The sequence below is a fragment of the Vipera berus genome (genome assembly GCF_964194415.1).
Source record: "Vipera berus genome assembly, chromosome: 4".
In the NCBI taxonomy this organism is placed as follows: domain Eukaryota; kingdom Metazoa; phylum Chordata; class Lepidosauria; order Squamata; family Viperidae; genus Vipera; species Vipera berus.
This window is the reverse complement of record NC_138206.1, coordinates 16,109,116-16,132,251: the sequence shown is the minus strand read 5'-3', so window position 1 is coordinate 16,132,251 and position 23,136 is coordinate 16,109,116. Positions and strand designations below refer to the sequence as shown.

Sequence of the window (23,136 nt, the reverse complement as noted above, 5' to 3'; positions counted from 1 at the left end):
AGTGCAGGGCACCAGCATGCCCCACTGCCAGAGAAGCGCCCGCCAGTGCGGCCCCGACTCCCTCACCCCGTGGCAGGTGGCAGCGGCGTAGCGGGGCTTGCGAAAAGCGGGGCGGTCGGCGGCGGCTGCTCCCGGCGCCGGGCAAGGGCAAGCAGGGCAAGGTCGCTCCTGCTCAAAAGCCAGAGTTCAGCGGCTGGCGAGGCGCTCGCGCGGGGCTCTCCCGGGGCTGGCGGGCCGAACGGGGACCGGCCTCCCCCTCTCCGCGCTAGAGCGGCCCCTGCGGTGGCGGCCCGGTGCACGTGGCTGAGGGGGCAGCGGTGGCGGGAGGGGGGTCAGAGGAGCGAGCCGAGCTCTCCCGGGGCAGCAGGTGCGGGCTGGTGTGGCTCCAGGCTCAGCCGCAGCTCCGGCCAAGGGCTGCCAAGCTCACGGGGCGTCGTGCCGGCCCCCTCCCTTGCTCCCCGCGCCCGGATGCGCCCCCAGCGGAAGCCCCGGCCAGCCGCGGAGCATGCCTGAGCGAGACGGGCAGCTGCGCTGGCGGGTCCCGCTCTCTTCCAGGCATCAGAGGTAAGAAAGGGACGGCGGCGCCCCCAGCCGCCCCCCCCCGCCAGCTCCGAAGCGGAGGCTCCGCTGCGCCGCCCGCCTCCTGGCACGGCCTCGGGTCCCGGCGCTTCTGCCGCACGTGAGGGAGGGGATGCCGGACCTTCCCCCTTTTCCCGGGGGAGGCGTGGGTGGGGGGTGCGGCAGACCCCCAGGATGCGGGGCTCCCTGCGGCAGACTCGAGTGCTAAAATCCACGGGTTAGGGGGCGCAAATTACTTGCCTTGCCCCGGGTGCTGACAACCCACGCTACGCCACTGCAGATGACTCACTTAACAAGGGTGGCAAGAAAGGTCGTAAAACACTTAACAAATGTCTCACTTAATAACTTAATAAATTTTGGGCTCAGTTGTGGTCATGCCTACCGCTTTAGGTTTAAAGCTGGAGATAAGAAGGCGGCTCTATTATGGGGACACAGCTAAAAAAAAAAAGTAACGCATTGTGTCAGGTGTGAGCAAGGTTGATGATGCACTGCTGTAGATCCTCTTGGCCTTTCTCAGCACTGTGCCTGGGGGAACAGTGGGCAGTTCAAGGGGATTAACCACCCTCCACCCCACCCCACCCCCACCACATTCTGCCGGGATTGCTTAATCTATCTGCTGGTAGGGATGGGTCCCTATCCCTCCATCTCAGAAGAAGCCAGAGCAGCAGCCAGTTTCGCCCACAAGGTTAGCCGTGGGTTGTGACTACCCGCCCCTTTGCTACCTACAGATTTGCACCTTTGAATTATCCATCCCTTCGCTTTTTCTGACTTTGCTAAAGTTGCAGCCCGTGTCCCTCTTCCTCCCTCTCCCAAATCTGGGGGAAAAAAAGAAAAAAAAAGAAGAAGAAGATGCAAAGAAGGGGAGACGTGGCTAGCGATTAGAGGCGGCGGCGGAGGAATCAAGAGAAAATAAGGAGGAGCCGACGGGGCGCCCGGGCAGCCGCGTTTGCCAAGTTCTGCCGGGAGCAGACGTTGGCCGCCAGGGGGCAGCACGGAGCGCGCGTTCCGGATTTCAGGCAGGCAGGTTAGCTGGACTTTCCCACCGCGTTACTCTTCTCGCCTTATCATTCCGTCCGGCGCTCATCCTGGACAGGGCGCCGAGCTCGGGGAGCCGCCTGAGGCTGAGGGTTGGCCGACCTGGGCCGGGGGAAGCGTCTCTTCCGTTTCCAGTAAGAAAATCGGCCGCTGCCGGAGGGACTGGCGGTGCTCAACCCCTTAGGAGGAGAAAGTTTGCGACATAAGCCAACGCCGTCGAGTTGGGCGCTGGGTTGCCGCGCAGGTGGTTTTTGGTTGTTTTTTTTTTCTTTTCCTTTTTTTTCCCCTGGGGAAGCAGAACAGGTGGCGGCCCCGAAGCCTCCTTCCGAATTGTCCGCGGGACTCTCTGCACCCGGGACCGGCTGACTCTGGGAGCGGGCAACGCCAGCCCAGCATGGAGTGGCGGTGGCGAGCCAAACACGCTTGAAGCCTTTCTAGTCCAGCAACTTTCTTCCACGTGAAACACGATCCGAGTGGAATAGCTGAGCAACGAGGCTGCCCTCCTCTCCAGCGCCGCACACACACATACGGAGCCCCCGTTGGTTCTGAGGATGTGACGAACCGAAGGATTTCGAAGTGGTGCAGAGGCTGCGCAGCTCCCGTCGCGTCGAACTTCAGGTCCGCGGCTACGCTTACTCAGGTGTGCGGTCCGCCACCTTCGCGAAACTTTAGGGGTGTGCCAGGGAAGATGAAAACCAAGGGAGGGACCAGGGATCCCTCTGCTGCCTCCACCTCTTCCACCCAGGATGGGTCAGTCCTCCTAGTACCTCCTCACCCATCCGATCGGGATCCTTTCGCTGGAAGGGAGAGGGTCGAGGCGATCGATCTGACTCTGGACGGGCTTCTGTATGCCAGAAGCAGCGAAGACGAGGACGACGACGACGACGAGGAGGAGGAGGAGGAGGAAGACCAGGAAGAGGAAGAAAACGCTTGTCTCGAGGAGCAAGAACAGCTACCTGGCTCCTCCTTGGTCCAGGAAAGTTCCGGGTTGCCGTCGGGCAAAGACGCCCTGGACCGGGTCCTTGATACCTTTCTGACTTCGGCTTCCAGGCACTCGGACAGCCCCTCGGTGGCGTGGTCGCCTTTCTTCGGCTCGGAAATCCCCGACTTGACCGCTGGGCTCCCCGACCGGCGCTCCCTCGACGGCAAAGAAGAGGGCGCGCCGGCAGACGCCGCTTCCCTGCCGCCTCCGCCTCTTTCTCCCGCGGCCACCGCCTCTCCTTCCCTTTGGAAGGCGGCTAAGGATGCGGAGGGAGCTCCTTTTAAGAGCCCGAGGGGCAGGGCCCCAGTCCCCGCAGCCTCGACGCTGCCTAAAGGAGCGCAGCAGCAGCCTCCGGGTTCGGCCGAGGGAGATCTGGTCCCCGGGGCTGGCCACGCGGTAGCGGCCGCCTCCTCCTCCTCCTCCTCCTCCTCTTCCCCCTCTTGCAAGCTCCCGCCAACTTCAGCCGCGGGACGCTCCCCCTTGGCCGCCCCCTCCAGCTGCTCCGACTTCCTCAACGTGCCCATCCTGCCTCTCAACCCGGCCTACTTAGCCGCCCGGACGCGGCAGCTGCTGGACGTGGAGGAGTCCCAGGACTGGAGCCCCTTCTGCGGGCACCCAAGCGCCGCTTCCTCGCCCGCCCCGTGCAACCTCCAGGACTTCGCCAGCTTCATCTATCCGCCCCGAGAGGGGCTCCCGCCGCCGCTGCCGCCCCCGCCGCCCCCACCCCCAGCGCCGCTTTACCTCCTGGGCTCCGGCGGGGACTTTCAGCCCAGCTTCAAGATCAAAGAGGAGAGCCTCGCGGCGGCCGTGGCCAAAAACAGTAGCGACGGCGGGGCGCACTTGGGCACCTTGCCGGCCGCCGCGGCGCCCTGCCCGGACTACGCTCCGCCGAACGCCGCCGCTTCGCTGCCCAAGAGTAGCATGAGCGCGCAGGAAGCCGCCGCCGCCGCTACCGCGCCCCCCTCGTCGACCCTGGAGTGCGTTCTCTACAAGGCGGAGGTGGCGGCGGCAACTGTCGGCGCCCTCCCGGGCTCTTACGGACTAGCGCCTTACAAAGCCTCCGCCAGCTCCATAGCGCAGAGGGAGGCTCTCGCTTTGCCCTCTACCTCGGGCGCCCCGCCTCAAGCCCTCTACCAGCCGCTCGCCTTTCACGGCCAGCAACCGTTCTACTCGCCTTACCTGGGCTACCTAAGGTAAGCGGGGGGGGGGGGGTCCTTCACCCACCCTGGCTCGAAGAGGCTTCCGTGAATTGTAGTGTTGTACTGCCCTGCTTTTCCGAAGATGGCCTGTCAGTATGGCCGGCACCTGTCAAGTTGTGGCGAACCGTAAATAAATAATATTTAGAGGGGGGGGGGTCATTCTGCCCTTCGGAAGCCACCTGCCCCAGGAGGCACATTTAAAACCCCCGGTGGAAACTTCTTTTATTTCGATGTGTTAGCAGTAGGTGGGAAAGGTAATAATGAGGCTCCCCCACGCCTATAATTAACAGAATAACCGAGTTGGAAGGGGCCTTGGAGGTCTTCTAGTCCACCCCACTGCTCAAGCTGGTGACCCTATACCATTTTCGACAAATGTTTGTCCAGTTCCCTTCTTAAAAGCCTCGGGTGTTGGAGCACCCACAACTTCAGAAGGCAAGTTAATCTTGGATCTGGATCCGTTCACTCCCCTGCCTCTTGTCTGTTTCCAAGTCTAGTGGCTAAGTCAGTCTAGAAAGAATATGGATCTAGCCGCTAAGAGTTGAAAATGACTTAAGGGTACATATCATTATTAATCAGAAAAAAAACAGATCGACGAATCTTGTCTCTGGGATGTGTGAAGAGACAGTTTGAAAAAAATCTGGTCAATCTGTAAACAAAGCTAAGAAAAAGAGTCCAGCCCTTTCACCACTGCATGTCTGTGTGCGCACACATTGCGACACTTCAACATCAGAATAGTTTAAAAATAGCTTTTTTAAAAAAAACAAAACAAAAAAACAGTGGCTAGTTTTTCATCCTGGTCAACTTGACTTTTGATGGTCATATCCACAGGGTGTCCTTGGCAAAAATTACACTGCCTTCTAGAGGTTTAGCAACTTCCCAGCCCAGCGTTCATCCTTTCTTAGTGATGCTCTGTGCTTAGACTAACAAGATCTGACCAGGCTTAGTTCATTTATTTATTCTGTTCATTAGATTTGCATCCCAGCTTCATTACTTTACAAGTAACTCAAGAGGGGCAAACATACCTGATATTTCTTCCTATTTTCCCCATGACAACAACCCTGTGAGGTGGGCTGGGCTGAGAGAGAGGGACTGGCCTAAAGTCTCTCAGCTGGCTTTCATGCCTAAGGTGGGACTAGAACTCAGAATCACATGGTTTCTAGTTCAACATCTTAACCACTACTTTAGTTCCCTAGAAAACCAGACAGGATCTGCTCAATGCTGCCATCTGCTGTGTCCGTAGTGCATCCTCCTGTTAGACTGTTGCAATTTTACTAGATAGAATGTCTTATCTCCCAATTAATGCTCCTTACATGGCTTTCCATTATTGTTGGACTACAAGTCCCATCTTCCTCGTTCTGGGAAGTTAGAGAAGTTGTCAGCTGGCACCGCTTGAAAGATACCAGGTTGGAGAAGGTTGGTGAAATATTAAAGCTGCAGGACTACAGTAGTTGACAGGACTACAGTAGTTGACAGCTATGAACCATTATTAAAGTATGGATCATAACATGCCCTTTGGTTTTTACCACTTAAGTATATTCCAAGTGGCCTTTTTTCCATTTTTCTCTGAATTCTCAAATATTTAGTCCTAGCTTATCTGGAGAGCTTCAGAAGGAAGAAAGGGGCTGCCACAAAGATGAGTGGGGGGGTCGCCTTGTTTTCCAAAGCACCAGAAGGCAAGACAAGAACCAATGGAGGGAAACAAATCAAGGAGAGAAGCAACCTAGAACTAAGGAGAAACTTCCTAATGAGAACAATTAACTAATGCAGGGGTTTTCAAACTTGGCCCTTTTATGACTTGTGGACTTCAACTCTCAGAATTCCTCAGCCAGCATGCTGAGAAATTCTGGGAGTTGAAGTCCACAAGTCATAAAAGGGCCAAGTTTGAAGACCCCGTAACTAGTGAAATGGTTTGCTTTCAAAAATTGCGGATGCTCCAGCACAGGAGGCTTGCAAGAAGAGACTGGACAGCCACTTGTCTGGAATTGGTATAGGGCACAGGTCTGCAACCCGCGGCTCCGGAGCCGCATGCGGCTCTTTCAGCCGTCTCCTGCGGCTCCCAGTCCTCTGCCATGTGCAGTCCAAAAAAAAAAAGTGGAACTAAAAAAGTTCAACCAATCAATTCAAATATGCAGGGTAGGTGCATATCTCGCCTTGGCTCCACTCTTCAGTCAAACCCTGTTCTGCACATGCGCGCATGTATGCGCATGCGCACACATTTTTTGCGGCTCCCAGTTTTTCCTTTTGTGAGGGAACCGGTTCTGAGTGGCTCTTTCACTGTTTCAGGTTGCTGACCCCTGGTATAGGGTCTTCTGCTTGAGCAGGAGGTTGGACTAGATGACCTCCAAGGTCCCTTCCAACTCTGTTATTCTATGTTAAGAAGTCTGGGATAGGACTTCAAGAGATCTTTTATGGATAATAATGGTTATCTGGTTGTTCATTTTAGTTGCTTAAGGCTGTGGCTCCATGGTAGGACTTGTTTTTGAATGAACAAAAGTAGACTGTGGCTGTTAATGATTAAATGCGCTTTGGCTAATGGCTATAATTCATGGTCAAAGCCATTTCCATTTTCAGCATTGGAATGTCAGTTACAGCTGTTTGTTATGTGATTTCCTCTTTTTTTAAAAAAAACTTTTGGTCTTGCTTATTGATACTTGTTGAAAGTTTTGTTCAACAGCAGATTTTAAAATTGATAGCCATTATAATTTGACTTTTGGACTAGCATTGGGATAAATTAAATTTGCATGGACGTTTCCTATTTTTCACATAGTCTTTTTCTCTGTGACCCAAAATTAAAATATAATATAATTAAAAAGGTTGTTGTGAGAATAAAATAGACTAGGTAAGAGACAACCAAATGTCACTCTGCAAAAAGAGCAGTTTTGATATATATTAAAGCAGGGGTCTTCAAACTTGGCCCTTTTATGACTTGTGGACTTCAGCTCCCAGAATCCCTCACCCAGGCATGCGTGCCTGGCTGAGGAATCTTGGGAGTTGAAGTCCACAAGTCATAAAAGGGCCAAGTTTGAAGACCCCTGTACTAAAGGATAAATGTGCAAATCCTTTTCCCTATTCCATTCTTCCTTACAAATTTTCTATTAAGAAATCTCATTATATTCATTGATGTTAAGTGTCAAAGTTTGTTTTTACTTATTATCAGTCAAGCTTCTATAATACTAACAATGCTGAAAAAAAATGAACAGCTGGCATACAGATAACTCTGTCTTACGAAAGAAATACAAGCTGCTTCTCCTAAACCATACTTAAAAATAAATGTAGCTCCCTGACAGTTTGCAGAGTTTTTATGACACTGGTGATCATTTTTTATAATATACAGTATAAGCAACTGTAGCCTCTGTTCAAGACTGATAACTATGCACCAGATTTTCAAGTAGGTCTTCCTCCTGGTTAAAATCTGATAGATGCACAGAACTAGCCATACTGATAGGGAACTGAAATTTCTGCTTTGGAAGTAAGTGACATAGATTTACTAGATTTATCTGGTGTGACATCAATTCAGAGGTGAAACTTATTCCAGCTACTGGATGTGTTGATGGAAACATTTTAGATGTGGAATCATGTGGCGGTTTTTGTTTCGCATAAAACAAAGCCATCAAGGTGAGGTTTGATGTTGATGGGTGAATCAGCTCAGATGGCGGCGCCTGGAATGGCTGCGGCTGCATTGGCTCTTGAAGGCGAATAGTTTTGGGAGGGATAGTAAGGGCTATAGGCCACATGATCAGGAAGATTTTAATGTGTTTGAGCAACATGGTGGAACTAAGGTAACATACAGTACGACATACGACCAACAATCTTTGCTGGCCTGGCGAGTTTCTAGTTGTTTTGGAACTGTTGGTGAGACCGTTAAAAGTCGTTGGCGCTGTTTGAATTTTTTCTACCAGCAGCAAGATCTGACTGCTGGCCCAGTGATGGATTGTATTGCAAATCAGGGCTGTTTCCAGAGGAGGCAGAGGAGGAGAGGACCTGGAGCTTATGGAGTGAAGGAACTGGATGAGGCTGTCGGCAGGCCCAGAGGAAGAGAGAGAGGCTTTTGGAGGAGTTGGTGGCGGCGGCAGCAGCGTGCTCCAGGGGCGAAAAGAAGCAAGGCCTCTTTAAGGAAAGGGTGGAAGAGTCAGGATCAGAAAAAGGAAAGAAGGCGAGGTTGTCAGAATACAAGTGAATTTGAGGGCTAATCCACATGGAGCCCCATTTCCATCTGTCCTGATTGCCATCGTTCACTCCCTAGAGACTAAAATGAACAATGTGAAATTTGAGCGGGCCACGAACAAGGAGTATACTGTATATCGGAGGTGGTGACCCTTTGAGAGCTGTATGCAACGAAATTTCATTTTGATGTATGCCGATTGGTGTACATTCAAAGTGACAATAAAGTTATCATCATAAGAATATTTGGAAAAAAAATATACAGAAGAAAATTTTTGATATTTTATGCAGCAGCTTTGGTTAGGAAAATATCTTCAAAGGCCCAGCCATCATGGATAAATTTCCTCTGATAACTCCTAAATGATACCCTAAAACAGTGATGCCGAACCTTTTAGAGACCGAGTGCCCAAACTGCAACCCAAAACCCACTTAGGTATCGTCGGGTGGCGGGTGGGCATGGCCAATTGGGTAGGTGTGGCCAATTGGGTAGGCGTGACCCATTGGGTGGGTGTGACTGCAGTGGTAACGGCAGACTGGGTGGGAATTAAAAAGTTCAATAAATCAATTCCAACTTTGCGAGATCTTTTTTTCCCCCGAGAGAAGTTGAAATTGATTGATTGAACCTTTGGGTTTTTTTTGCACACAGCGGCAGAGGCCTAAAGCGAAAAGGTTTTATAAAACCCAGCTGAAGGCCTAGGACTGGGGTGATGGCACGTGTGCCCACAGAGAGGGCTCTGCATGCCACCTGTGGCACACGTGCCATAGGTTCGCCCGCCACAGCCCTAAAATCTTCATTTTGAAACATACATTCATGTAGTTTCAAGAAAACAAGCTTTTCCAATAAAAAAAGTACCTAGTATCTTTTATCACTTAAGAGAAAAGTACGCAGCCGTAGGGTAGGCTATTAAAGAAGGGACAGACCTACTACTACAACTACTACTTATTGGAGTTGTACTTCTTTGTACCATTTTTTCGGGAGGAGAAAAAAAACAGTTTTTAAGGAGATGTGAAATCCATCTTCAATTTTCTTTAAATTTTACTTTTCTGTTGAAATACTTGGAAGGCAGAATCATAGTGCTGTTCCCATGTACAGCTGAGGATTAGAAAATACGTCACAGGCTTGCGTGTAATTTCATTTCTAAGGGAGCCACAGCCTTTCGTGCATTTCCACAGCTTTTGATAGTATGATAAACCAAGGTTTGAACCAAGGCAACCTCAATGCATGGTGTTTCAGTTAGAGCAGTTATGTTCCTCTTGCAGTCTCCCTGCACTATTCGTGTTAAACTTGATGGATTTGAATTTGCTTTTGTAAGAAGATCTTTCAAAGGAGAAGGGAATGGTGGTGAAGGTCTTGTGAACGGAGGGGGTATAGTGATCTTGTACTTCCTTATACATTGGCCAAGTGATATGGATGAAACTCCTGTTTTTCCTTATGCAATTGTCTCCTGAATGGTTACAGCTTTTCTGGCTTTCTCTGCATCCATCACAGGAAAAACAGGAAAGAATTTCTTCCATTGGGCTTTTTAAAGATTTGAAGCCTGGTAAGAGGCAGAACAGGAAACATGAACAAACAAACAAACAAACAAACAAACAAACAAAATCTGGAGAATTAAAAATTAAACCAGCAGGAGTCTTTTCATGGGTGAAGTGCTTTTGAAAAATGGCAAATATTTCATCCCAGTTTTACTTTAATTAAGATATTCTTAAGACTAAATTCAGTTTAGAAGTGGTACATAATGCTTGATTCTCCTCCTTATATGTGTGTCTTTGGGGTGGGGGTGGGGGTGGGGTGTAGGGAGATGAAGTGAAAACAAGGTAGATCTTTGCTTGTTCTCAGCATAGAAACTTCACTTTGTTGGTTGGGTGTAGACAACTAAAGGCTGTCTGTCATGCTTGCTTGAGGACCATGTAGGTAGTCCTGGATTTGTGACCACAGTTGAGATCAGAATTTCTGTTATTAAGCAAGGCAAATGTTAAGTGACTCACACCTGGTTTTATAACCATTTTTACCACACAAATATATTATTAAACAAATCACTGCAGTTATTAAGTGAATCGTTTGGGTTGTTAAGTGAATCCAGCCATTGATTTTGCTTGTCAGAAGTCTGGGAAGGTCACAAGTGGTGATCACATGACCCCAGGATTCTGCAGTCATTCATAAATACAGGCTGGTTGCCAAGCCCCCAAATTATGATTGTAGACCATGGGGATACTGTGAGGTATGAGAACTGATTGCAAATCACCGTTTTTTAGTGCTGTTGTAACTTTGAATGGTTGCTAAATGAATGGTTGTACCTATATTCTTACATTTTAATCCTTCTAAATCACTTTTCTCTCAGTAAGGCTCCTCATTCCTCTCTAAGCAGGATTTTTTTTTTGCTGCCAAGTATTAGTTACATAGGGATGCAGTGGCTCAGTGGGTTAGGACGCTGAGCTTGTCGATCAGACGGTTGGCAGTTTGGTGGGTCGAATCCCGAGTGCCACGTAATAGAGTGAGCGCCTGTTACTCATCCCAGCTTCTGCCAACCTAGCAGTTCAAAAGCACGTAAAAATGCAAGTAGAAAAATAGGGACTACTATGGTGGGAAGGTAACAGCGTTCCATGCACCTTTGGCGTCTAGTCATGCCAGCCACATGACCATGGAGACATCCTCAGACAAGCGCTGGCTCTTCGGCTTTGAAACGGAGATGAGCACCGGCCCCTAGAGTTGGAAACGACTAGCACGTATGTGCGGGGGAACCTTTACCTACTGTATTAGTTACATCAGGGGTCTTCAAACTTGGCCCTTTTATGATGTGTGGACTTCAACTCCTAGAATTCCTCAGCCAGTGTACCTGACTGAGGAATTCTGGGAGTTGAAGTCCACACGTCATGAAAGGACCAAGTTTGAGGACCCCTGAGCTATATCATTCCCTCCCACCCACCCACCCAATTTTTTATTTAATGGTGCAATTTGGAGGAGGGATCACCTGGTGTCCTGCTTTCCATGCTGATTCTGCTGCTGTTATGTACTTGAAAGGGTTAAAAGGTGGAAAACCAAAGGACACTTCCTCTGGAATTGTCCATGTTAATTACCCACAGTATTGTTTCCAGTGGTACTGGAAAGTTATATGTCTTTCAGTCTAGATCAATAGATGGATAAACGGATGGATGAGCTATAAATTCTTGACTTTTTTTTCCTTTGCTTTCCCCTGCCTTTTCTACTTTTGCTAATACACTCTTTTGATGATTGATAAAGGAACATCAAGTGGCATTTTTATACCAGCTGAACTGAGTGGGCTGTGCACTTATCCTGATCTGGATATTGGAGACTGAATGGAAGTATGCTGGATGCAAAGTTAAACCAGCTTTATTTTTTTGCTAAAAACTCCCTTGAGCTGTGTTTGAGCTCTTCGTGGCTTTGTCCATGCAATTTTTATGGCAATAACGTGGAAGTGGTTTGCATTTCTTTTGAGAAGATTGTTGACTTCACCTTCAATCTTTAAATTATCCGATGTCTCCCATCCAAGAACTAACCAGGACTGGCTCTGCTTAGCTTCCCTTAAACAGTTTTGGTTTAGCCTCTGGATGATCCAATTCGATTGCCTGTTGCTAAAGACCAGAGGAAAGCCTCCTTGCCTCATTTCTTTTTTTTCCAAAATAGGGACCTTCCTCTCATCCAATAATTCTCTCTTCCTCTGCAATTGGTGCCAGCAATGGAAAGAAGTGATTTATTTCCCAGTGCTGAAGAGGTGACTGAATCCTGGGAAATAAATAACACTCCAGAAGTTGCTGCAGATAATTTACTGTGAGCTCAGCCCCACTTCACTCTCATGTTAGTTTTCTTCCTCCAGCTGGATCTTAAGTTAGGTTTTAAAATGCATTTTGCACATTTTCATCTTTTTGTTTTAAAGGAATATTGCTCTTATGATGCTAGCAGGTAGAATATTCGAATGAGGTGTTTTTTTTAAAAAAAATGCATATTAAAGATGGACATTGGAGTTGATTTATTCAATTGTATTTTTATCCTAGTTTGCAAAGAGATGGTCCCGAGGGAGGATCTGAACCTAAGCTGTTTTTTTCAGGCCTGTTTATTGACAGTGAACCCAGGAACTGGGAGACAAGACTGAGTAAATCTGTAGGGATGGAATATTCTTTTGCTCAACTGAGTCATTTTGCTCTTGACTTCCCCATTGGAGCCCCTGAGCTGGAGACTTCCTTCCATGAGAGGAGGGTGTGCTTCTGAGTTTTGTTGTAGGAGTCCCCTTCTTAATAAAAGGTGACATTTTCATGAAATGCAAGTGGGGAAATTTTGAACCGAATTCTTGGATGTTCAAGCATGCCCTCACAAAAATGTCCAGACAGTTCTAATGCTAGTAGTGTTTATTCTGTCATTTATTGATTTATTTATTTGGGGGAGGGCAAGGCTTTAATTTGCCTATAGCTGGATCTCCCACCCCTTAGGTCAGGGCTTTTCAACCTTTTCACCCATTGTACCACTTTTAGGATATGGCAACATCAGAGTACCACCAGTCGCCTAGCAAAGTGTCAAAAACGTGATGACCAAAAAAAAAAAGGAAAAAAATGAAGTATGGCAGCACTCTTCCTCCTGTCTGAGGTTTTCATTGTTGTGAGCATTTCTGTTGAGGATTGGCAGCGGGGGTGGGGTGGGGGTGGGGGTGTTTGGTTTTTATTCCCCCCCCCTCTGCTGGGTGGTTGCAGCAGGTTTTGGTCACTTCACATGACCCTGAGACACTGTGACCATCATAAATATGAATCAGTTGCCAAGCATCTGAATGTAAATCACAAGAACCCTGGAATGCAGCAGCATTCCAGCTGATCGGCACTTCTTTTGGGATCAGCGGAAGCGCCAGGATGAGCGCCGAGCTCCAGCAGGAGCCTGGTGCTGATCCTGGCGCTTCCGCTGAGCCCTGACAGCCCTGCAGCTCCAGCCGTCTCTCGCTCAGGTTTGTGTGGTGCTGCCACCGGTTCAGCTCATTCCCCTCCCCCACTACCACTTTTCTAGGATGGTCGCGTACCACCTGCCAGGTGCCAATGTACCACAGGTGGTACCCAAATCACTGGTTGAAAAATCCTGCCTTAGGTGACACGGATGGACACAGGTGAGCATTTACAAGAGACAGGCCCCTGCACAAGAGCTATTAAGCCTGTCCTGCAATCTAAGATGGTTGACTTGTATTCATAGCTCTTTTGAAAAAAAAACCTCTCTTATTTATCAAGTACAGTACATATTCTGGTTTTTCTAAACCCCGCAGGATTTGAGTGTCCTTTGTAGAGTAAGATTTGCTGCTGCTTCCCTCTTAACTTTCGGTTTCTTATTTTTGTCTATTTGGTTTAGGTCTGATGGCGAAGCGGGTCAGAGCCCTCAGTATGGGTTTGAACCTTTGCCCCAGAAGATCTGCCTTATCTGTGGTGATGAAGCTTCTGGGTGCCACTATGGTGTCCTCACTTGTGGAAGCTGCAAAGTCTTCTTCAAAAGAGCAATGGAAGGTACTTTTTTTCCCTTCTGGTTGTGTTAATTTTAAAACTGATATTGGTTGATGCTCTTGTTGGTGGTAATGTGTTATGCCAACAGCATTTCAGCAAGAGATAGTATGTATGTCTGGATATATATGTATGTATGTATTTATGTGTCTTGGTGGGTGTGTATTTCTAAAAGGAGGTAAAGGATCTCAGGTACAGCACCACAGACATAGGTGCTGATCGTAGGACAGATGACAAATTGCTTATGTGGATGAAGAGGGAGAGAGAGGGGGAGGAGGTTGTTTCTATAATATGACCTTGGGCATATACCCATCGTGTTCAAGCAGAACATCAGAAATGGATTTGAAGTCCCAAATCTCATTGCTAGAGAACCAGAAGCCAAAGAAGTCATTAAGGATGAATGTGAAAGCAGATTTCCTAAGATGAAGAAACAGAAGAAATGGATGGCAGAACCTACCATGGAGATGACCAAGTAGAGAGGTTACAGCCAAGAAGGCTAAACGTCTCAGAGAGGAACTTAACAAAGTATTTCAGAGAGTTCTTAGAAGATACAAGTAGAAGTGTTACAACAGCATTTGTGAAGACTTTGAAGAAAGAGATATGGAGCAAAAGGAAGTGTTCCAAAAGATCTCTGAAATTAGAAGAAGATTCCAACCTCAACCTAAAGGAAGTCAATAGACAAACAGCTGATTCAAAAAATATTAAAGATGGAAGAAGTACACTGAAATACTGTACAGTAGAGATGTCAACATCCAAGATACTTTGGAAGATTTTCCCTACCTACAAGAACCTCTACTATTAGAAGATGAAGTTAAATTGGCAGTCAGCTGCAGAAGCTGATGGAAAGTTCACTGAAATATGGCCAGCAACAGAAGAATGAGTAAATATTCTAGCTTAGCTATTCCTGTAAATTTGGAGACCCAACACAACAGCCAAAAGATTGGAGGTCAATCAATATTTTAATATCCAAAAAGGAGAGTTAACAGAATGTGTCAACTACCATGTAGTATCCTTTGTTTCATACACTAGCTAAATAAGATTTAGTATCATCCAACACAGATTTGGACTCAGACAACAGACATTCAAGTTTGGTTTAGAAAATGCCAAGGAACATGAGGTATAATTGTTAATTGAATAATTGAAAAAGCCAAAGAATAATAGAAAGAAGTCACTGTGTGCTTCATTAATTATAGAAATGCCTTTAATTGTATTATAATTATGTCAAACTGTGGAATGTACTTAGAATCACATTCTACTTGGGAATGTATTTGGGAATCTTAAGTTATTTCATTGTCCTCATGTAAAATCTATAAATAAATCAAGACGCCAGAGCAGAAACAGAACATGATGGAAGAGACTGGTTCCAGGTTGGCAAAGGAATGAGACAAGGTTGTATAGTCTCCCCTTTTTTATACAACCTATATGATGAATATATATTAAGGAAAGCTGGATCGGAAGAAGATGAACATGGTTTTAAAATTGGAGGAAGAAGTATCAATAACTTGCATTGTGTAAAGAAACTATTCTATTCTATTCTATTCTATTCTATTCTATTCTATTCTATTCTATTCTATTCTATTCTATTCTATTAATAGCTGAAAATGCAAACTAGTTATACCAATCAAGAAGCAAATAAATAGGATCAAAATTAAATATAAAGAAGTCCAAACTAATGACAACAGGCTCAATAGCCAGTTTTGGAACTGACAATGAAATATGAATGTGGTAGATACCTTCCACTTTTTAGGATCAGCTATCATCAATAAAAGAATAAGGAGTCAGAAAATATGCCATAACTAAGCACTTGGTACAACAGTCATGATGGCTTTGAAAAAATATTTAGATGCTATGATATGTCTGTACTTAAAGGTACTTACTTAAAGGTAAGCAAGCAATGGGTATTCCTTATGACACTCTGTGGAAGCAAAGAATATTGACACTTTTGAACTTTGGTATTGGGGAAGATTCCTGATAATATCATGGATAATCAAGAAAATAAACAAATGGATCATCAAAAAAACCCCAATCAAGAGTTCTCACTTGAGGCACAAATAACCAGACTCAAATTATCTTATTTTGGATATAATATGTGAGGTCTTTGGAGATGGCTCTAGTATGGCAAGAGTGGAAGAAAAGAGAAGAATTGGACAATCAGCAGCAAATTGGGTGGACTCAAATTAAACTGGCAAGGGATGGACGTTTGGAAGACCTGAAGGACCAAATCGAGCAGATCACCAAGAAATAAAACTATTGATAGAGGAGAATATTTGTAGCTCAATGTTGACGTGAGGGGTCCTTGGTGCTCTCTGAGCTTGGTTGTTATTGTTTTTTTTTTGCAGATGTTTCATTACCCAAACTAATAGTCAGTGCACTGGTGATGTTGCCTAGTTTGGGTATGCAATGTTTGCAAGAAAACAACCAAGCTATCTATGCTATCATGAAGAGTTGATACCAACATGATGGTGAATAATCAATCAAACAGTCAATCAATCAAATCAACGCCAATAGCACTTCAGCTATTCTGCCAACTGCCAGGAGTTCAATCTTGACTGGCTCAAGGTTGACTCAGCCTTCTATCCTTACGAGGTTGATAAAATGAGAACCCAGATTGTTGGGGGCAATCTGCTGACTCTGTAAAATTGCCTAGAGAGGCTGTAAAGGACTGTGAAGTGGCATATAAGTCTAAGTGCCATTGCTATTATACTGTATGCAGTAAGGTTAAGAACAAGATTTCTTTGTTGCTTCCACTCAAAACTTCAAAGAATCTCTTTAGGCTACATTCAAGTGCAGTATCTTTGATTAAAGAGAACATTTGCAATTAACATCTAGTATATTTATTCGAACAAGCCGGCTTGGCCTGATGGGGGATGGGTTGGGTTTTTACTGTTGTTTTTAATATATGTATTTACTGTTTTAGCTTGGGCATTGTGTTTAATTCTTTTTTAACTTTTGTATTTCTGTATTTTTATATGTTTGCCCTGTTCACCGCCCTGAGTCCTTCGGGAGAAGGGCGGTATATAAATAAAATTATTATTATTATTATTATTATTATTATTATTATTATTATTATTATTATTATTAATTATTATTTTGAAGAGGCAATGTTTAATTATTTATTTATAACAATAACTTGAGAGACTAAACATGTACTATGCAGGAGAGGCAGTGCTTAATTATTTAACTATATAATTATAATAAAAAATTAACTTTAGGAGAGGCTAAACCTGTGCTCTACGGGACAGGCAGTGCTTAATTTTTTTAATTAATTATATAATTATTTTTTAAAAAATCGCTTTAGAAAATATTTATCTTTCTTTTTGTAATACACAGAAGAAAAGTTTCTTTTAAGAAAATGTCTGCCTTAATGCATGAATATACCGTCTGAAAATGTAGGGGGGGGGGAAATTCTTGCTTCAGAAAAACTGGCTTTGCCCACTCGTAAATTTTATTTGACACGCAGTTGAGTGCAGTTTTCCAATGTGTACAAATATCCATTCGGCAGCTGGCTAGCATATCTTCCTTCCACCGATGACTGTGAAAGAATTGGTCTGGACTGCAGTAATGGCACATACAGTATATAGCAGGCAGAAGGTCAAAGGTTCATTCACAGACAAGAACTGTGCAGCAAATGATATGAAAGATCTTGCTGCAAGGAAAAAACCCAGAGTAGTCCCATTTGTTCCACTGTCTATAGCACAGTTTCATCTGTTTTAGACATAATGGAAGATTTTGCTCAAGGTTATTTGAACTCCTGTCTAAAAAAAGTATATCCCTTCTCCAGCTATCAATTTAAAATTTACAAGAACTGTGCTCCTCAAACTGCTGTAAGATTTGGATAATTTATTATTTGGGTTTTCCTAAACAGGGAACAGAAGCAAGCATTCTTCCTCTGTGGCTCAGTCTGGATTGTTAGAACTTCTACCTAAACAGATTTGTGTGGCCAGGGTTACATTTTGCATTCCATCATTTCAGTGGGAATCAACACAGCTTACTGTATGAGTGTTGTGTGTGTGTGGGGGGGGGGAAACCCTCCTTACTTCAGAAGGACTGTGATGAAAACTGTGGATTTGATTTGCAAATGAAAATGTCATCTGTTTACAAGAGCACCTTAAAAATGCACAGGTTGCTGTTTGATGCTAAAGAGAAGCAGTCTGAATGAAAAGTTGAAATTGCAACGCTGGGGACTTTGTTTATGTGGGAAATTGCTTTCTTGAATAGAGGTAGTCCACAATTACAATGGCACTGAAAAAAGATGACCGTTTTTCTCTTTTACGATTGTTGCAGCATCTCATGGTCACATGACCAAAATTGGGATGCTTGGCAACTGGTTCACATTTATGATGGTTTGCAGTATCCCAGGATCATGGGGTCAGCTTTTGCGACCTACTTACAAGCCAAGGGGAAGCCAGATTCACTTAACAATCACGTTACTAGCACCTGCAGGGTTTTCACTTAACCATGGCAAGACAGATTGTAATACGGAGCAAAATTCACTTAACCACTGTTTTGCTTAGCTTTAGAAATGTTGGGCACAGTTGTGTTCGTACGTCGAGGACTATCTGAACTATGAGTCTTTCTAAGTAAATGTGCTTCTGTGCTTTTAAATACTTTCAAATTTTAGGTCATAAATGCACATGTTGTAGTCCCTTTTTTAAGATGCCACAAATTTTTCTGTTGTCCTGATGGAAGTAGTCATACCATAATATTACTGAGTACTTGTCTTGATATGTTTGAAATGAGCTTCAGACTTAGTTTCCCTCTTCCCCATCAACAGCGTGATCAAGAGACAAAGTTAGGAGGATTTGCCCCTGGGCCAGTCACTCTCTTCTAGCCCAGGGGTCTTCAAACTTGGCCCTTTTATGACTTGTGGACTTCAACTCCCAGAATTCCTCAGCCAGCAAAGCTGGCTGAGGAATTCTGGGAGTTGAAGTCCACAAGTCATAAAAGGGCCAAGTTTGAAGACCCCTGTTCTAGCCCAACTAACCTCAGTGTTGCTGTTGTAGAGAAAATAGGAGGAGGAAGGTGCGTATATTAGGTATTATGTTTGCCGCCTTGAGTTACTTGTAAAAAACACACAATAAAAGTGGGATAATAAACAAATACTTTAATTAACTGCAAAATTACTGTGTGTTTTTTTAAACCAAAAAACTAGGCTTACCAGTTTTGAAAGCTGCAAAATTGATTGTTTTCAATAAAATTTCATCAAGATAACCACGGTTGATTGCGTTGGTTGCGTGAGGACCTGCCTCGATCCCTCTTCTCAAGAAAGCAGAAACTATCGCCCCATTGCTCTCTTAAGTGTTTGTTATAAACTACTTGAAAGGTTGACACTTAACAGAATTGGACAGAAAATTAACGAACAAATACCGATTGAACAGGCTGGGTTTAGATCTTATCGGAGCTGTGCCGATCAAGTCCTTAGTCTTACTAGCCACATTGAAAGCAGCTATCAGAATAAATTGAAAACATCTGTTGTATTTGTGGATCTCACAGCAGCATACGATACGGTGTGGAGGGATGGTCTATTAAGCAAATTCCTCCACGCTGTCCCTTGTAGTACCATGGGCCGCCTAATAAATAACATGCTCTCAGCAAGGACCTTTCAAGTCATCATGGGCGATAAAATTAGTAAGCAAAGACATCTGAATAATGGACTCCCTCAGGGCTCTGTATTGGCCCCATCCTTATTCAACTTATATATTTCTGATATACCACCCACGCTATCAACAAAGTTCTCTTACACTGATGACTTGGCATTAGCATATAGCCACAAGGACATCGAAGTTACAGAAAGTGTACTTACAGCCGACCTTACAACTCTGAGCACATACTTCCACCAATGGAGGTTAATCCCAAGCGTAAGTAAGACAGTCACATCATGTTTCCACCTTAATAATAAACTGGCAAAAAGAGAACTCAATGTATACCTAAATAACAAATTGCTCCCATATGAGGCAACTCCAAAATATCTGGGGGTCACCTTAGACAGGACCCTGTCTTTTAAAAAACATATTCAGAATATGGCTGCCAAGGTTAACAGCAGAAACAACATTCTGCAAAAACTATGTGGAACAACTTGGGGAGCTTCAGCTCCAACTCTTTGATGTGCAGCCCTTGGGCTTTGCTACTCTGTAGCAGAATACTGCGCACCTGTATGGATAAACAGCTCACATACAAGACTTGTTGATGTTCAACTCAACCATATGATGAGAATAATTACTGGGTGCATAAAATCTACACCTATTTACTGGCTACCAGTTCTTAGCCACATACTTCCCCCGCACTTACGACGACAAGAAGCTCTCATTCGGGAGTATAGTAAGATCCTGCTAAACTCCTCTCTACCCATTCATGCCTATACCTCTGATCTCTTAAGATGTCGATTAAAGTCAAGAAATCCACCACTCCTCACAGCGCTTAAGCTGCTAGCCGAACATCACAGCACTATACAAAAGTGGATGGAAGCATGGAATAGCTATACCTCCCAAGATATTTCTGAGCATATTAATCCTATTAGTATACCTCCAGGATTTAATCTACCCTGACACATATGGGTGACATACAATTGAATTAGAACGACTCATAGGGTGTGTGCTGATTCTCTGTATAAATGGGGAAAGACACCTTCAGCACAATGTGATTGTGGGGCTCCCCGACAGACTATCCAACATATAGTGAGGGAATGCACTAATAGAAGATACCCAGGAGATTTTAAGGACTTCCTCTACGTAACAATGGCAGCTACTGACTGGATCTCCAAACTCGACATTAAACTCTGAAATGTTATTTCTGTTTTCCTCTTAGGTTTTATAATTGTTTCTTTTTTTTAAAAAATTGTTTTAACTGTTCTAACTTGTAAATATGAAGTGCTTTTAATTCTGTGTGTGACCAGCCATACGCTAAATAAATAAATCCTGGAACAGCTTCATTCCAAAAGAAACTTTTATTAGGAGGAGTTGGCAGCAGGCATAGAAGGCAGGATCTGAGAGTTTCCCCATGAGAACCAATAGGTTAAAAGAGTAACTGGCAAACCCCACCCCAATAGTCCATCCGGTCAATTCAAATGAGCCAATCTCCACGTGTGAACCCGCTGTGGGAATGGGGTTGATAAGACGCCATTCCCAAGGTTGTTAGGCTGTTAGGTCTTCGCGCCTCTTCTTCCGTAGCTAGAGATAAGGCAGATGGCCGGAAGGACATTCCATTCTCAGCCCAGGCTGGCACCAAGGGAAAGAGATCAAAGAGCAGGCAGAGAGAGAAAAGCAGAGAGGATACATTGTAGCAGTCATAGCAAAATGGAGTGGATACATTGTTGCACCCATATCTTCCCCCCCCCTCCAGGAGTATGGCAGAACCCACAGGAACATAGAATAAAGAAATCAACCCCCACTCCCAGTAACTGGGTTCTGACAGGTTGACTTGATAAAATACAGTTAATTAAAAGTGCAGGGGTGATGGGTTCATTATTCTTTCATTATTTGGATGAGTGATCAGACATGTTTCAAGTGGCTCTGACTTATTTCTTGTGCAAGTCATGATTTAGCACACTCTTGGCCAAACTGGAGCTCTCTAGAAACTCCCAGAATTTTATCCATTGGTCAAGCTGGTGGTGAATTTTTGAAGATGTTTTTTTCCCCAACACATTTCAAAGATACCAGTTGGGCAAAAACTGTTTTTAGCATGCCCTGAGATCACTCCCGTTATTTTCATATCGATAGCATACAAATAACTCTGTTCTGTGCATCTTTTGACTGGACCTGATTGATAGTGAAGGTGGAGCTAATTTTGCCTTTGTTCCTCAAGGCCACCTTTTGATTTGTGGCCCAATTAACTGAGGGCTACAGCAGCATTAATTGTACACCACCGTTTAAGCAGCTTTCCCCTGGTGTCATTTTTGTGCCGCATAGATAAAAAGCAGGTAGGATTGCCTTAATTGCAAGTATTCAATTTATTTAACAGTAGTATTTTGGTTTTAGTAAATGTCATGCAATAATGGATAAATTGTGCCTTTCCCAAAGAAACATGCTCTATCAATCCTGCTGTTAATTCTTGAGTCAAAACACAATTGTTAGGGTAAGAGGGTGAGATGAAAAGCATAAAGTAGTGGAAATGGACAAGAGTGCCAGTAATCAGAATGAACAAACAAATAAATGAGATTAACACATTGCTACAGAGGAGATGATGATAGGGAGATTATTTGTCTTCTCAAAATGGAAAGTGGTGAAGCTAAATAATATCAGTAGACTATGCACTATTTTAACTTTGGTTTCACTGTTCTAATAGATACTCCTCGGACTACACCTTGTCTTTCTTTCATGAGTCTGATTAGATCCAAGGAGATAAATACAGCATTTTAGTGCAGAATACTTCCTTATCATTAACAGATTCTTAACAGAAGAACAGAGTTGGAAGGGACCTTGGAGGTCTTCTAATCCAATCCCCTGCTCAGGCAGGAGACCATATACCATTTCAAACAAATGGCTGTTCAATCTGTTCTTAAAAACCTCCAGTGTTGGAGCACTCTCAACTTCTGGAGGCAAGTTGTTCCATTGGGTAATTGTTCTCGCTGTCAGGAAATTTCTCCTTAGTTCTAAGTTGCTTTTCTTCTTGATTAGTTTCCATCCATTGCTTCTTGTCCTGCCTTCAGGTGATTTGGAGAATGGGTTGATCCCCAATTCTTTGCGATTCCCAGCTTCCTAGACTATTTGTTCAGCAGAGACACCAGTGCTTGGTATAGAACAGCTGCTGATGGAGCAGAAGCACTGCTGCATCTTGGTTCATGATAATCCAAGACTTAGTGGTTGTGGCAGATTCTGTCCCGACTGCTGGACAAACAAGTTTATTATCTGTGTTAACTGGTCCATCTGTCTCATTGCTGCCTTCTACTACTGAAGCAAAGTACTCGTGACTTAATAGTATCTCATTCATCTCAATATCAAACTCTACTTATTGTGTCTCCTATTTTAAGATAGGTGTGGTATGTAAGGTTTATTGGTAACCAAGAATAAAATTTTAAAAGTGACTCTGTATACAAAGTGAAGTCCAGTTTAATAAATTGGTGAAATAATGACAATGTCTATACAATATTGTTGAAGTAGCTTTCTGTTGATTAATTCTGATTGCATTTTTTTACTTGCTTTTTGAGCTTCTAGCTCTAAGAGTGCAAAGAAGAGCAACGAAGATGATTAGGGGACTGGAGGCTAAAGCATATGAAGAACAGTTGGAGAATATGGGTATATCTAATTTAATGAAAAGAAGAACTAGGGATGACATGATAGCAATGTTCCAATATCTAATTGGCTGCCACAAAGAAGAGGGGGTCAACCTATTCTGCAAAGCACCTGAAGGCAGGACAAGAAGCAATGGATGGAAACTAATCAAGGAGAGAAGCAACCTAGAAATTAGGAGAAAATTCCTGACAGTGAGAGCAAGTAACTCGTGGAATGGCTTGCCTCCAGCAGTTGTGGATGCTCCAACACTGGAAGTTTTTAAGAAGAACTATTTGTCTGAAATGATACAGGGTTTCCTGCCTGAGCAGGGGGTTGGACTAGAAGACCTCAAGGTCCTTTCCAACTCTGTTATTCTGTTGCTTGAATAAAGTCCTCTGAGATCCTTTGAACAACATTGCTTGTACAGTAGGAGGAGCTGGTCTGTCTTTCTTAGTTGTCTGACATGGACCTGAATGCTTGGATTTTGTTG

At 44.6% G+C, this 23,136-nt stretch overlaps 1 protein-coding gene across 1 annotated transcript in view; it reads left to right on the top strand.

Annotated features, from left to right (window-relative positions):
- Positions 1-2,302: 2,302 nt before the first annotated feature.
- PGR (progesterone receptor) overlaps positions 2,303-23,136 on the top strand; it is a gene marked incomplete at its 5' end in the record, with an annotated part of 86,327 nt that continues 65,493 nt past the window's right edge. Inside the window, 2 exons of the mRNA XM_081327737.1 lie at positions 2,303-3,789; positions 13,295-13,446. Of these exons, the coding sequence (XP_081183863.1) occupies positions 2,303-3,789; positions 13,295-13,446 (1,639 nt within the window). The remainder of the gene's footprint in view (positions 3,790-13,294; positions 13,447-23,136) is intronic.